Here is a 16,498-nt window from a genome sequence, read left to right as displayed (position 1 = left end):
ATCGCTCTTGAAGGGAACTATGTTGAATAATAAAAACGAATTTTGAAAACAAAAAAATTTTTGTTTTTCTTTATTAGACCGGGGACTTATCAGCCAACCTGTTAGAAAGACATACCTACATATATTCAAAAATCTTTTTTACAAGGAATATTACGGATATACAAAACTGCCAATCTTTTGGGGTTACAAATGGTGTAAATTATTAAAAATTTAAATTGTTTATAAAGAAAGATCTCAAATGCTTCCGCAATATTTTTTTTCTTAATGCATTGTCTTGATCTTCAAATGACCACTTACTCTTTTGTTGGCAGCATTCCCACACTGCGCACTTTTAGGACCAAACGATCTTGACTAGATACAAGTTGGCAGAATTCTTTGTGAATGGCATCATCGATTCTAAATCCGTTTATACGCAATATCTGGTCACCGATCTGCGGAAAAGAAGAAAGCATAAAAATACATTAAACGCTCATATAAACCGGCAGAAATAGGCGGATTGCCAGGCACGCGAGTTTATGCAGGTAGATGTGCATGACAATCGCACAGCAATGAATCATTACGTACCCTCACTTACTCACTAACTCTTTGATTACTTTGATGTTTTCAAAAAATTGACCCAGATTTTCAACTACAACACTTTTTACAAAAACAAGAGAAAAGAGCAAAAAGACAATAGCAACAAATGGAGAAATAATCGAATGTTGTAATTAACATTCATGTTGCGGCCAAATACATTCTACAGAAGTTTGCAGTGCGCATGCGCACAGTATTTGTCAAAGAACAATGATGATGGGCTTAAGAGGTTTTACTCATATTATGTGGAACGTGATTGACTCTCCCAAAATGGTGATGATTCTTGGGAATAAGTAACCAAACTTATCGTTGCTAAAGTGAAAATCAAAATTTTAATGTAGGAAGGTGGAGTACCATACATAAAAACTACGCACATGCAGACATTCATTGACTCTTCAGATAATTGAATTAAAGCTATAGAGCTCATTGAAGACATTTCTTTGTGATTGAACCACAACTAATCGTCAGCATAAATAATTTGTAAGAAAACAAACAAAAACAATATCCATAATTAAATTAGACATTCAAGAAATTTCTCAAAAAAAAAACAAATCACTTTCTCCTTTCGCATTCCATGGATTTTGTCGCCCACCTGGCTGGCTCATATTTACCCCCTCCCCCTTCAACTTACCCGTAATCCTTTCTGTTCAGCTTCACTATTATGATCGACTGTCGATACAAAGAAGCCGGTACCATATTCCTTACCACCCCTTACAGAGAATCCATATGATGGTGTAGCATTGGGCGTCACTAGTACACGGCGAGTGTGCGGTCGAAATAAACGCACCATTCGTATTCGCGTTGATGTCGGCATTGCACACCAAGATGAGGCTGCAGTTGTTCCTGTCATAATGTCACTGGATGAGCTTGTAGTTGAGCCTTGAAAGCTACTACAATCAGTGAGTATTGAAGTGGCCATTTGTAATCAACTTAGATTTCGATTTTCCACGAAAATGCTTAGAACTGTAAGAAAAAGGGGAATATATATATAAAAAATATTTTAACATAAAAAAATACTTTTAGTAAATTTTAGTAATTTTTTTATCATATTTGAAAATGAAAAAGTTTAATATTATACGAGTAAGCCATATGCAAGACAACGTTGAAAAGTATCGACCATGACTTTCCTCAATGAAAAAAAAGTAAGGAAAGTCTAAAGTCTCGGGCTGGGCCTATTCTGCACCACTTCAAATTTCTTGGTTTCTATATATAAATAACAAGTATATACGGCCGTAAGTTCGGCCAGGCCGAATCTTATGTACCCTCCACCATGGATTGCGTAGGAACTTCTACTAAAGGCTGTCATCCACAATCGAATTACTTGGGTTGCGATAACACTTGCCGATGGCAAGGTATCGTAAAACTTTTTAACACTGTCTTCGAAATTGTAAGTTAGCCCATACGGGGTATATATTAAACAAAAAAAGGCCGATTAAATACGTATATAATATAGTTTGACAAAATTTTCTATAGAAATGAAAACTTGACAAAATTTTCTATAGAAATAAAATTTTGACAAAATTTTCTATAGAAATAAAATGTTGACAAAATTTTCTATGGAAGTAAAATGTTGACAAAATTTTGTATAGAAATAAAATGTTGACAAAATTTTCTACAGAAATAAATTTTTTACAAAATTTTCTATAAAAATAAAATTTTGACAAAACTTTCTATGGAAATAAAATTTTGACAAACATTTCTATAGAAATAAACGTTTGACAAAACTTTCTATAGAAATGAAATTTTGACACAACTTTCTATAGTAATAAAATTTGACAAAATTTTCTATGGAAATAAAGTTTTGGTAGATTATTTTTGGCGATATGGACCAATTTTTGTGTAATAAGTCATCGGCTATATATAACTAAAGACCGATATTGACCAATTTTTACATGGCTGTTAGAGGCCATATATTGACAAAATGTACCAAATTTCAACCGCATCGGATGACTTTTGCTATATATAATTATGGACCGATATGGACCAATTTTTGCATGGTTGTTAGATACCATATACTAACACCATGTACCAAATTTCAACTGGATCGGATGAATTTTGCTCCTCCAAGAGGCTCCTGAGGTCAAATCTGGGGATCGGTTTATATGGGAGCTATATATAATTATGAACCGATATGGACCAATTTTTGCATGGTTGTTAGAGGCCGTATACTAACATCAGGTACCAAATTTCAACAGGATCGGATGAATTTTGCCCCTCCAAGAGGCTCCGGAGGTCAAATCTGGGGATCGGTTTATATGGGGGCTATATATAATTATGGACCGATATGGACCAATTTTTGCATGGTTGTTAGAGACCGTATACTAACATCAGGTACCACATTTCAACCGGATCGGATGAATTTTTCCCCTCCAAGAGGCTCCGGAGGTCAAATCTGGGGATCGGTTTATATGGGAGCTATATATAATTATGGACCGATATGGACCAATTTTTGCATGGTTGTTAGAGGCCGTATACTAACATCAGGTACCAAATTTCAACCGGATCGGATGAATTTTGCTGCTCCGGGAGGCTCCCCAAGCCAAATTTGGGGATCGGTTTATATGGGGGCTATACGTAAACGTGGTCCGATATGGCCGATTTTCAATACCATCCGACCTACATCAATAACAACTACTTGTGCCAAGTTTCAAGTCGATAGCTTGTTTCGTTCGGAAGTTAGCGTGATTTCCACAGACGGACGGACAGCCGGACAGACGGACGGACGGACGGACATGCTTAGATCGACTCAGAATTTCACCACGACCCAGAATATATATACTTTATGGGGTCTTAGAGCAATATTTCGATGTGTTACAAACGGAATGACAAAGTTAATATACCCCCATCCTATGGTGGAGGGTATAAAAACATATACTTATATCGGAACCAATTTGGGCAATATTTTTTAGACATCTACAAAATCTCTAGACTTTTGCTGGCGGAGCACAATGCCAGCAAAATGTTTGGGAAAATATGAGAAATAAAGCTCACACTCACAAAAAAAAATTTACTTGGATCCCAAGATTTTGATGCTCCCCTAAGTATTGTGGTATTGATTCCTAGCCAAAAAATGCGACTTTTCTAAAATAAAGACTTTTCTTGGGGACATTACATATGCTTTAAATCTATAACCAATAAAATTAAAATTTGGATACAGATCTCATTTATTGATATATCGCAACAAGAGAATGAATATTAAATAAATTAGATCTGTGTACACATTTCAATTTTATTGGATTTAAAAAATGTTTTATTCCCGTACAAATAAATGCCAGTTTAAAAATCTAAATTTTAATGTATACTTCAAAGTAAACAATGTTTTCTTAATTCCAAAATACCGTTACACCAAAGATACATAATCCTCAAAATAAGACTTATATGACGTTCTCACCAAGCATGTTTTGGGGTTTGAAATGTTTTCCCTTTATAATCATTTCAAAACACAAGTTTTCCTCCAAAACACGTCAATTTTATAATGTAAACGCCCCTAATTTGGAATATGCTCTAACTGAATATACTCTTTTCAAAATATATGTCAAATTATTAAAATAAAATTCATAGAAAAAACGAATAGACAAAGGCTTTGAAGAACATAGGGACGTGAAAATAACTTTAAAAAATGTTTTCCATTTGCGATCGCGACATTTATTTGAACAAACGGAGCGTACACTTAAATTTAGAGTAAATGGAAATTTTGACTTTCCATGGCAACCGTCAAACTAAAACAACGGTGAAATGTTTAAAAAAACGAACGGGTAACGAGTCAGTGGGACCATAGCATTAGACAATTTTTGAAGTGTTTTTATTTTAAATCTAAAGATTCAATATTTCAATCTAAATATTCAATATTTCATTTCTCTAAATCAAACATGTTTTTCTTTACTTTAAGAAAAATTTGCCTTAGTTCATTTGAATTCAACGTAGGGACCCAAATTTCCAAAAAAAAAAATATGTCCTAAATTCAATAAAAAAAAACAAGTGAGTAAAGTAGAAAGTCGTTCGGGGCCGACTATATCATACCCTAAACCACCCCTACTGAATTAGTAAATATAAGCATTTGTGGGGGGTATCATTGGTATAGGTTTTGGTGAACATAAAGGGGGGTACATGTTTATGGGTGTCTTGTCACAATCTGAGCAGAAATGTCTAATATTAGGAGCTATAATTTATTTTGCACCAAAAGAGTTATTAATATTGAGTCCATTATTAAACAAGTGAGTAAAGTAGAAAGTCGGGCGGGGCCGACTATATCGTACCCTAAACCACCCCTACTGAATTAGTAAATATAAGCATTTGTGGGGGGTATCATTGGTATAGGTTTTGGTGAACATAAAGGGGGGTACATGTTTATGGGTGTCTTGTCACAATCTGAGCAGAAATGTCTAATATTAGGAGCTATAGTTTATTTTGCACCAAAAGAGTTATTAATATTGAGTCCATTATTAAAAAAGAGGAAATCGGTCAATAAGTTGTGGGTAATTAATCCAAATTTCTGCAAATAGGGCAATAGATTTATGTAAGAGCTACATGTAAGTCTAAATACGATCAGCTAGTACATCAAAATTTGAAATTTGAATAACATCTATATATATATAAAATTCAAATTATGTGTGTTTATTTGTTTGTTTGTTTGTTTGTTTGTTTATTTGTATGTTCCGGGTTGGCGCGAAAACGGCTGAACCAATTTACTTGAAACTTTCAAAGATCGTGGGGGGCACTCATGTGCTGAAAATAGGGTACCTCATTTTTTGACATATGGTCGCGGAGGGGGGCCTCCCCTTTGTCGGACTTTTTGAAAATTGGACCAAAGTTGACCGATTTGCTTGAAATTTTCATTGAAGGTTGGGTTTGGCATCTAGACAAAGATCCGCAACTTTATATTTCGATATTTGGTGGCGGAGGGGGACCTCCCCTTTGTTCGACTTTTTTTTAAGTACAGTGAAAAAACTAAAATTTTCTAAATTATCTGAGATTTACAGAGAACATGCGGTGAGGTTATGGAATTAATATGGGGTACCTGATGGTTTCATATGTGGACGGGGAGGGGGACCTCCCCCTTGCCCTACTTTTTTAAACTTGGAACAAAATTATGCGATTTGCTTGAAATTTTCATTGAATGTTGGGGTTGGCATCTAGATAAAAATCAGCTACATTATTTTTCGATATTTGGTCGGGGAGGGGGACCACCCGTTTGCCCGACTTTTTTTTTAAAGTACAGTGAAAACAAAACTAAACTCCCCCGATTGAAATTTTACGGAAAAATTAGTGAGGTTATGATATTTATATCAGGTTCCTAATTTTTTAATAAAAATAAAAGGACATAGGGAAACATCCGCTTCTCTTAAGTAACTACATACAGAGAAACAATTAAACTTTACCGAGTTACTGATTTTGTGATATTTGGACGGAAGAGAGGCCGCCCCTTTAGGCTTATAATTTGCTTGACATTTTCTGGGACGTTTACAAAAGATACGCTACATCACTTTCCGATATTTAGTCGGGGAGGAGGTCCTCCTCTAAAACTGCAAAAAAAACAACAACAATTCATAAGTTTTCTTGAAATTTACATAGGCAGTGGGGGAAGGTTATGAACGAAGAGGCAACCTTCCTTGCCCCACACTTGAAAGTTTCAAGAATTTTCATTTTCAGTGCTATTCACTACGGTGTTTGTCGATATTGTATCGGGGAAAGTGACGTCCCTTTAAAACAATAGAGCAAAATTTAAACATTGCCGATCTACTTGAAATTTACAGGGAACGTGGGAGGAGGTGATTAAATTTATACATGATTTTTAAATTAGTATATGATTTTTAGATATCTGGTTGGGGAAGGGGAATTTTCTATAGAAAATTTTGAGGAAAATTGAAATAAACTTTGTAGATTTACTTCGATAGAATTTATAGGGACCATTGAGTAGTTGTGAAATTAATATAGGGGTACGTCATAGTCCGATATCAGGTCGGAGTGGTGCGAAGGTGGGGAGAGGGTTCCCTTTTGTCCGTTTTTTTTTTTTCTTAAATTGAAAGTAGAGGGTTGTCCGTAAATGGGAACTCGGTACATAATTTTATGATTTTTGCACAGGCTGAAATTTACATGAAATTGGCAGCCAACGTAGAGGGTGCATAATTTTGCAACATTTTAGCAAATGTTAATGTGGTAAAAATTTTTACTACTTTTGCTTTTTCCGATTTATTGGATGGGAAACAGTAATTCTTTGTATGTTATTATAATATAGTGCTTAATTTTCAGATATGTTGAGGAGAAGGATACCTTTCCTTGACAAACCACACTTAAAATTCACAAGAAATATAGAAGATTGTCTACTTGAATACAGAACATTATTTACATTTTTGGAGGAAAGGGTACACCCTCTCCCCGACATTTTTGAAGACGAACCGTTTTACATATGCGTATCCGCCGTATTTGTACCTATAAACGAAAAAGCAAGTAGTCCGATTTGTTTGAAAGAATTCAAATCTTTTCGAAGTTGTTCTCAGGATATGGTTGACTAAGTTGACGCAAAATGTTCCTACAAATACGCTTCGGAAGGCGCAGCGAAGCGGGCCGGGTTACGCTAGTATTTTATATATTTTTTCAGTTTCATACAACTTCACAAAATGTGCATTTATTATTTATCGGTCGATAGATATGTATTAGAGGTATAGGGAATTTGTATAATTTTCACAAGTTTTCGACACGCAAAAAATATCACCAAAAGTTTTCCAATTAAAATTTTAATTGAATTATAAAAAATTTTCAATTAAAAATTTTATTAGTTCAACAATTTTTTTAATTGAAACAAAAATCTATCACAGAAATTAATAGTATAAATTAAAGTTTTAATTGGATCTATTAATTTTTTATTTGATGGTGGTGATTGATACTATCATTTCTGTAATTGAAGATATTTCAATTAAAAATTAATTGGATCAATTAATTTCGTGATTGATGACAAAAAATATTTTTTGTGTATAGCAATTGTGATTTTACAAGTGGGTATTTTGACCGTATTTACCCAAATCGGAAGAATATATATAGGGCTTGGTCAAAATCTGAGTCGATTTTGACCAAATTTGGCACACATTGGTAAAATGTCAATTGTACTTTCTGTACAAAATTTCAAGTCATTGGACGTTTATATAAAAATTCTAATCATATTTGTTGTTTTGATTTCAGCTTAAAACCATTGTGTTGACTAGGGAGCCACCGTGGTGCAATGGTTAGCATGCACGCCTTGCATATACAAGGTCGTGGGTTCGATTCCTGCTACGGCCGAACACCAAAAAGTTTTTCAGCGGTGGATTATCCCACCTCAGTAATGCTGGTGACATTTCTGAGGTTTCAAAGCTTCTCTAAGTGGTTTCACTGGAATGTGGAACGCCGTTCGGACTCGGCTATAAAAAGGAGATCCCTTGTCATTGAGCTTAACATGGAATCGGGCAGCACTCAGTAATAAGAGAGAAGTTCACCACTGTGGTATCACAATGGACTGAATAGTCTAAGTGAGCCTGATATCGGGCTGCCACATAACCTAACCTAACCTAACATTGTCTAACCTCATATTTGTCAAATTTATTTGGGCAAAGCCCTATAGACTGCAAGATGTTTGGATAGACGGCCGTTTCGGAATTACCTCATTCCTCATCAGCATCCTTTACTTGCAGTAAAATTAACATATCAACCAATTATCAGAATAGATTCTTGTAATTCACTAAACCCAATGTAACTTACACTCGATGTCGTTACGGATGTCTTCCACCCGCTATCTTTATATCCTTACAGGATCAATGTAAGATAAGATGATTTGTGGAAGGAATTTAGACTTCCTCTGCGACCTGCGAGCAAACCAAACTGATATGGGACGACAAGAGCCGCAATAACTCTGATTTTCTGATGGCGACTCGCAGAGATGATCCGAGAGTATTGATAGGCATCATAACGGGACATAACACCCTTGGAAATCACATGGTAAGGATTGACGATATCTGTAGATGGTGTCTGGACCCAGAGGCAACAGAAGACTCCTACCATTTTCTGTGCCAGTGTCCAGCATTATCCTTTAAAAGAAACAAGATACTGGGCTCTTTTTTCTTTCAGGATGTACGGAACTGCAACATGAAGGATATACTTGCCTTCATAAAGACCTCGGGATAAAATACCTAGGAAAATTTTCTTTGGAACTCGCCTGCAAACTCAAATGACTGATGAGGACGAAGAAGAAGTGGGAGCCAGCCCACTTTTTTTGCTACGGGCTTGTCTCATCCCTTATAAACTAACCTAACCTAACTTACTTTTAAATCCATGCGACTGATTTAGATGAAGTTCTCATGCAATAGGAAATAAACGAATAAGATCAAGCAGAGATGGCAGGAGAACCCCAGAAATAGGGGCAATCGTTCATTTAAATCAATAATTCATTATTAACGTATTAGTTTTTTCTTTGATTTTCGTCGAACAAGCTCAATGTAGTTTTAAATATTCATTTCATTCATCCCTGAGGACCCGGTTCCATATAGTAATTTCGAAATATTGGGAGAAATAATTAAAAATATTTAAAAAGCCTTGAGCTTGAGAAAATATTAATTTATTATGCATTATTAACTTTTCTTCTATTAAAAGTTCATTACTATTCTTTTTTTCTAATTATTAACTTATTAACGTTTTGCAATAATATTTTTTTTACAAAAACTTATTATCTTACTCCGCTCAGTTGCCTAAAGGTCTATTGGGACCATTCCATTCTATCACAAATATGGCTTCTCCCGATGCTGTGCGGTACCCTTTCTCTGCTCAGTTACCTGAAGGTCTATTGGGACCATTCCCGCTATCACAAGTATGGCTTCTCACGTTACTGAGCGGTACGCTGGTGTGACCCTCAAGACTGCTCTGCACGGACTTTTTTTCTCGGGTTTGTCTTTGTAATGTTGGTGCCCAGAATTCGGATCCATGCTGTTTGTAGTCTCCATGTGACTACCCCTCTCTCCCCTTCTATTTGGGCACAGTCCTCCAGAATTTGCCATAGGTCATCTCAATCGTACTGTTATACGAACAGCATTATACTGCAACAGATTTATTTATTGCTTGGATGGCCTTTGGGCATGGTTTTAGGCTTCCTGTATGGCGAGATTTAAGACTTTCTCCTACACATAGATAGATTCAACAAGTTTTTTCTTTTTCTACAAAAACTTATTATTATTTTTTTCTTTCTATAAACAAAAGTTCATTATGCTACTTTTTGTGCAAAATTCATGCATCTTTTTTATAACAATTCAATTACTAATTTTTTCTATAAAATTCAATTCATTATTCAGTTTTTTTCTTTTAAAGGTTCATTATTTATTATTAAATTTTTTATAAGTTCATAATCAATTTTTTTCTTTAAAAACCATCACAATAAAATGTCATTATTAAGTTTTTTTCTGCAAAAAATTTAAATATAATTTAGTAATTTTTTCCACAAAGATATTATAATGTTTTTATTGGAAATATTTTTATGAATTTTTGCTATGAACAAGTTAGTTCTGAAAAAAGTTTATTTATCAATGTTTTTATTTTTGGTAAAAAAGGTGTGTTGGTTTTTAGACCTACACTCAAAAAAAAGTTTACTTGGATCCAAAGATTTTGACTTTCTTTTAAGGATTTTGGTGTTGATTCCGAGCCAAAGATGCGGCTTCTTTAAAAATAAAGACATTTTTTAGCGACCTATCTGGCTTAAAATCTAGGACCAATTAAATTAAAATTAGGATACAGATCCCATTTATCAAATGTTCATTCTCTTTTCGCGGTTTATTAATAAAGGTACTCACGTACAAAATGCCAGTTTAAAAATCCCTATTATAACAGATACTTCTAAGTAAAAAATTTTTTCTTAACTCCCAAAAAAAAAACTTTAAACCAAAGACCCTAAATCTTTAATATAAGTCTTAGCCTATATTTGAAGCGTTTTTATCTTAAATCTAAAGTTTCAACATTTCAGTTAATTTAAGCTCACTTTCTTTAAATCAAAAATGTGTTTCCTTACTTTAAGGAAAATTAGACTAAGTTCAAAGACATGCGACTTTAACGGAGGGACGCAAATTTACAAAATTTGTGTCCTAAATTTAATGAAAAAACATTTTGAAGCAAAGATTATAAACTTTATTCTAATTAAAATTTCATTATTTTAAAGAAATTTGTCCTTAATATTTTGTAAATTTCGCATCCTAAAATAGTAGAGATTATGAGACCATCCATTAATTTCCTAGTAAAAAAAAACACAATTCAATACTCTTTATAATTGAAGCCCCCAGCTAAACATTTTTCTATAAAATTCCTTTGTGCAATTAACCACAAATATTTTGCAGAGCATTATGTTTAGCGTTTTATGGTCTCCTCGAAATATCATCCCAAAATATCTTTACAAAATTCATGACATTAAAATCTTCTCACACAAATTAAAAACCACATAATTGTCTGCAAACTAACCATCGTAATTCGTAAAAAGTGATGATTTCTACATCCGATATAGACCTCCTCCAAAAAAAAAGAAACCAAAAAAAGCAAAAATAGTTTAAAGGTGTAACCCAAAAGTAAACATTGGAGCATAAACCAAAATAAAATCCAAGGAAGTAAATGCAACAACAAAAAACCATGGCCCCTACCCAGGTGGTATCAATTTCATCATAGCACCACGACCATCACACTAGTGCATCTAAATCCACCCACATCCCCCAAAAAAAAAAGAAAAACTCTGCACACAAGATATTTGGTAAACGTTATTCAATTATCCATGAATAATAGGTGGAGGTGGAGGTCTACTCCAACGCTTGGTGTCTGTTTGAGATCATCGATAGTAGTTCGTTACCCTAATCCAGTACCGTTCCACACTTTGCATTTGAGGAATCTAGCTAGGTGAGCTTTCTTCCTACATTGTGGTGAAGCAATAAGGAAAACTAAACAAGGCAAGCATCTCTTATCAGTCTGGAGAATCAAAGAAACTGCTGCCGTATTGCAACAAGCAACACGTTGTGTCTGTCCTTCTCACTCCGTCTGGGATGACGACAATTCGTGACCTTTCAATAAAGATATGAACAAAAAAGCAATCCATAATGGAATACAAATAACGGCGCATCTCAATGGCTTTATTCCACCGAACACCCGGTATCATCTTGGAGGCCAACTAAAAAGTGAAAATAAAAACAATAATAATAACAGCAGAAGGACTTTCTCCTTCAGGCCATCATCGATTGACTGGCGAACAGGAACATCTTCAGTTTCCTATTAACACAATGCATCGACTTTGGCGAATATCAGCAAAAGTCTTAGTTAGCTGTGTCAGAGATTTTCCATTGAGGGACTTGTTTAGGCTAATGCTGGTATGAAATTTATGATAAATAGCATACGAAGTATGTGTGACAATTATGGTTGATTCTACAGCAAAAACAAAAATTGGTAGTGAAAAATTGTTTCGGGGATGAAAATTTTTATATGAGTTGTTTGTATGATTGCATTATATTTGATGTGAAACTCACTGGGAGCACTTTAAAGCGAACAAAATATTTTATGTATCTCCCCATATATCGTTATAATGATACCGGTAGGATTGTCAAACTTTTTAGGAGTGATCCAAAAATATGGTTTCGTGAATGAGGGCTCGTATTTGACAAAATCCAAATTTCCAAATATAGTGTCTTTTACACCAGAAAAAAAAATTCTCAAATCCAATCGATCGTGTGAAGAAGAATTTGTGTGATCGTAGACAGTATTTCTTCAACCGATTTTGGTAAATGTAAATTGGGATAAAAAATGAAAGATTGATTGGATGACATTTTTGGTGACTCTTCTGGTTAGCGTCCTACTACCACTTTTGGTTAGCCTCGGACTAACATTGAGGGTAAGGTTCTCGGTAATTAATACTGAAAGATATTTTGGCTCATATTCTGCACGCAACTTCGAAAGATCAGTCGGGTTGGTGCACTCCGAATAGCTGGCGCGATCGACAGACTAATTAAGACACTGTAAAATAGGCTTCTGTCGGGGTAATAACATCTTTATCGGACTTAAGCCCTGGTTATGCATTCAAAAACGGGTCGGAAGCGTAGCGTGGCGTGTCAGTTGCTTGTTTTTGATATACGACAGCCCATACAAACGAATACCCAACGTTTGCACAACGTAAACGTGTCGCAAGATTCAGAAAAAACAAAAATTTACGTGTCGTTGTCGTATCAGCTGATCAAAAAACAAGCATCATCGATGAAAAATGCAATTAGCGTAAAAATATATTTAATTAAAAATGTAGTATTGTGTTGTTTTCGGTTAAAATGGACGATGTGAAATTAATATTTTTCGTGAAATTCATTTTAAATGTATAAAACAATTTTTTTTTCTGCCAGTTCTTGATAGTTTGTTGGTACGTTTTTTCAAGTTGGCTTATCTCCAAAAAAACATACGTTGCCGTTGTGTTACGGCTACGCTACATTTTTAGATGCATAACCAGGTCTTTATACTTGGGCCCGTCGAGTGACTATTTTGAGGTTGAAACAAAAATAAGTCGCAAGGCCCGTTATTTTTAGGCTCACTTCAGTCCATTTCGTCGCCACAGTTGGTGAACTTCTCTCTTATCAATGAGTCTGGACAGCACGCACCATAGTTGTTCTATGGTGACCATGTCCACCATACAAAGGATCCGGAGTTCAATCCCAATTTCGACGAAACATCTCTAAGTGGTTTTTCATCTCTAAGTGGTTTCCGCAAATGAGAGCCCACAGAAAAAATTCCATTCAAATAAATAAATTAATTAAATAAATTTTAATTGAATTTTCAAAAAATATTAAATTAAAAATTTATTTTATTTAACAAATGTTTTAAGTAAAACAAAAATCAATCACAAAATTAATGGTAACAATTGATTTTTTAATTGGATCAATCAATTTTTTAATTGACTTCGGTGATTGATACTATAATTTCTGTGATTGAAGACATTTTAATTAAAAATTAATTATACCCTGCGCCACACTGTGGAACAGGGTATTATAAGTTAGTGCATATGTTTGTAACACCCAGAAGGAGACGAGATAGACACATCGTTTCTTTGGCAATAATGCTCAGGGAGGGTCCTTGAGTCGATATAACAATGTCCGCCGGACGGACGTCTGTCTGTGAACACATTTTGTTATCAAAGTCTAGGTCGCAATTTAAGTCCAATCGCCTTCAAATTTGGCACATGTTCCTAATTTGGGTCAGAATAGAACCCTATTGATTTTGGAAGAAATCGGTTCAGATTTAGATATAGCTCCCATATATATCTTTCGCCCGATATGCACTAATATGGACCCAGTAGCCAGAGTTTTACACCGATTTGCTTGAAATTTTGTACAAACATAACACTTAGTCGTATAGTAAAGTGTGCAAAATTTGATTGAAATCGGTTCAGATTTAGATATAGCTCCCATATATATTTTTCGCCCGATATGGACTTATATGGCCCCAGAAGCCAGTTTTTTGGCCGAATTTGGTTGAAATTTTACACTAGGAGTACAATTAGTAGTATAGTCAAGTGTGCAAAATTTGATTGAAATTGGTTCAGATTTAGATGTAGCTCCCATATATATCTTTTGGCCCGATATGGACTGATATGGTCCTAAAAGCCAGAGTTTTGGCCCAATTTGGTTGAAATCGATTCAGATTTAGATATAGCTCCCATATATATCTTTCGCACGATATGCACTTATATGTACCCAGAAGCCAGAGTTTTATCCCGATTAGCTTGAAATTTTGCACAAGGAGTACAATTGGTAGTATAGTCATGTGTGCCAAATTTTATTGAAATCGGTTCAGATTTAGATATTGCTTCCATATATATTTTTCGCCCGATATGGATTTATATGGCCCCCAGAAGCCAGAGTTTTGGCCCAATTTGGTTGAAATTTGGCACTAGGAGTACAATTAGTAATATAGTCATGTGTGCCAAATTTGATTGATATCGGTTCAGATTTAGATATAGCTCCCATATATATGTTTTTCTGATTTCGACAAAAATGATCAAAATACCAACATTTTCCTTGTTAAATCGCCACTGCTTAGTCGAAAAGTTGTAAAAATGACTCTAATTTTCCTAAACTTCTAATACATATATATCGAGCGATAAATCATAAATAAAGTTGCAAAGTTTCCTTAAAATTGCTTCAGATTTAAATGTTTCCCATATTTGTTTACTAAAATTGTGTTGCACCCTAGTGCATTAGCCAACTTAAATTTTGAGTCTATAGATTTTGAAAAAAGTCTATCAAATTCTGTCCAAATCGAGTGATATTTAAACGTATGTATTTGGGACAAACCTTTATATATAGCACCCAACACATTTGACGGATGTGATATGGTATCGAAAATTTAGATCTACAAAGTGGTGAAGGGTATAATATAGTCGACCCCGCCCGACTTTAGACTTTCCTTACTTGTTGAATCAATTAATTTCGTGATTGAATCCAAAAATTATTTTTTTGTGTGTTGAACATGGAATCGAACAGCACTCAAAGATAAGAGAGAAGTTCTCCACTGTGGTATTACAATAGTCCAGGTACTCTAAATGAGCCTAAAAGAACGGGCTGCCACTATACCTAACCTATGAGTGCTGCGCAATTCTATGTTTGGCTCAGAGACACCTGTATTACTGAGATAGAGATAATCAGACACTGAAAAATTTTATGCTGGACGTCAGAAACTGGGATTGAACCCGAAACCATTTGGTTTCAATATGGACATGATAACCATTGCTTTACGTTGGCACCCGTCGCAAGACCTTAATCGAGAGAAGATGTTGTATGGGGCAACAGTTCGAGTGATCATGTGACAGTGACGGAGGAAGGAGTAAGTGATTCAACAATCCCCCATGGTACCATTCCTATGATTGTTTTATCCTTCTGCAGGTAGTCAATGTTAATCGCACCTGGTAAATTCCAGTAACTGTATTCATCTTTTCCGTCTAAGGTGAAGACATTTCATTTTCTCCAGAGAACATTCCCCAGGCACACCCTACTGTTTCGAGTGTTGGCTAATCTCCAACTTGAACTCGGGAATTCATATCAGAGATGCAAAAGTTGGTACAATTGTACTAAATTTGGTACATTACACTTCTCAAAAGTACAATGGTACTACAATGACCTATTTGGTGCAATTTGAAATACTCACTTACACATTTTTCAGTTACTGACCAATTTACAATTAAATGGGATAACAAGTATATACGGCCGTAAGTTCGGCCAGGCCGAATCTTATGTACCCTCCACCATGGATTGCGCAGAAACTTCTACGAAAGACTGTCATCCACAATCGAATTACTTGGGTTGTGGTATCTTAAAACTTCTTAACATCGTTTTCTAAATTGTGAGTTAGTCCATACGTGGTAAAGAGCCAGAGTTGAAATATGGGGGTCGCTTATATGGGGGATATATACAATTATGAACTTGAGATGGACCAATTTTTTGTGATTGGGGATCGATTTATCTGAGGGCTATATATAACTATAGACCGATATGGACCTAGTTATGCATGGTTGTTAACGGCCATATACTAGCACAATGTACCAAATTTCAACTGACTCGGATGAAATTTGCTCCTTCAAGAGGCTCCAAAACCATATCTAGGGATCGGTTTATATGGGGGCTATATATGACTATGGACTGATATGGACCACTCTTGGCATGGCTGTCAAAATATCATATACTACCACTACGTACCAAATTTCATCCAGATCGGATGAATTTTGCTTCTCCAAAAGGCACCGGAGGTCAAATCTGGGGATCGGTTTATATGAGGGCTATATATAATTATGGGCTGATATGAACCAATTCCTGCATGGTTGTTGGATAACATATACTAACATCACGTGCCAAATTTCAACCGAATCGGATGCATTTTGCTCTTCCAAGGGGCTCCGGAGGTCAAATCT

General features: G+C 35.1%; 1 protein-coding gene across 3 annotated transcripts in view; it reads right to left on the bottom strand.

The window, feature by feature from the left end:
• The window catches only part of LOC142231540 (uncharacterized), a 134,045-nt gene that overhangs the window by 19,565 nt on the left and 97,982 nt on the right, over positions 1 to 16,498 (bottom strand). For all 3 annotated transcript variants that reach the window (XM_075302167.1, XM_075302168.1, XM_075302169.1), the window contains 2 exons: positions 1,205 to 1,536; positions 298 to 431 (listed from right to left, as the gene is read on the bottom strand). In XM_075302167.1, coding sequence (XP_075158282.1) covers positions 298 to 431; positions 1,205 to 1,492 — 422 coding nt within the window. In that variant the 5' untranslated portion in view covers positions 1,493 to 1,536. The remainder of the gene's footprint in view (positions 1 to 297; positions 432 to 1,204; positions 1,537 to 16,498) is intronic.

Source organism: Haematobia irritans, chromosome 3, assembly GCF_050003625.1.
Source record: "Haematobia irritans isolate KBUSLIRL chromosome 3, ASM5000362v1, whole genome shotgun sequence".
Taxonomy (NCBI): domain Eukaryota; kingdom Metazoa; phylum Arthropoda; class Insecta; order Diptera; family Muscidae; genus Haematobia; species Haematobia irritans.
The sequence above is the reverse complement of the archived record's forward strand: the minus strand, read 5'-3'. Positions and strand labels throughout refer to the sequence as shown.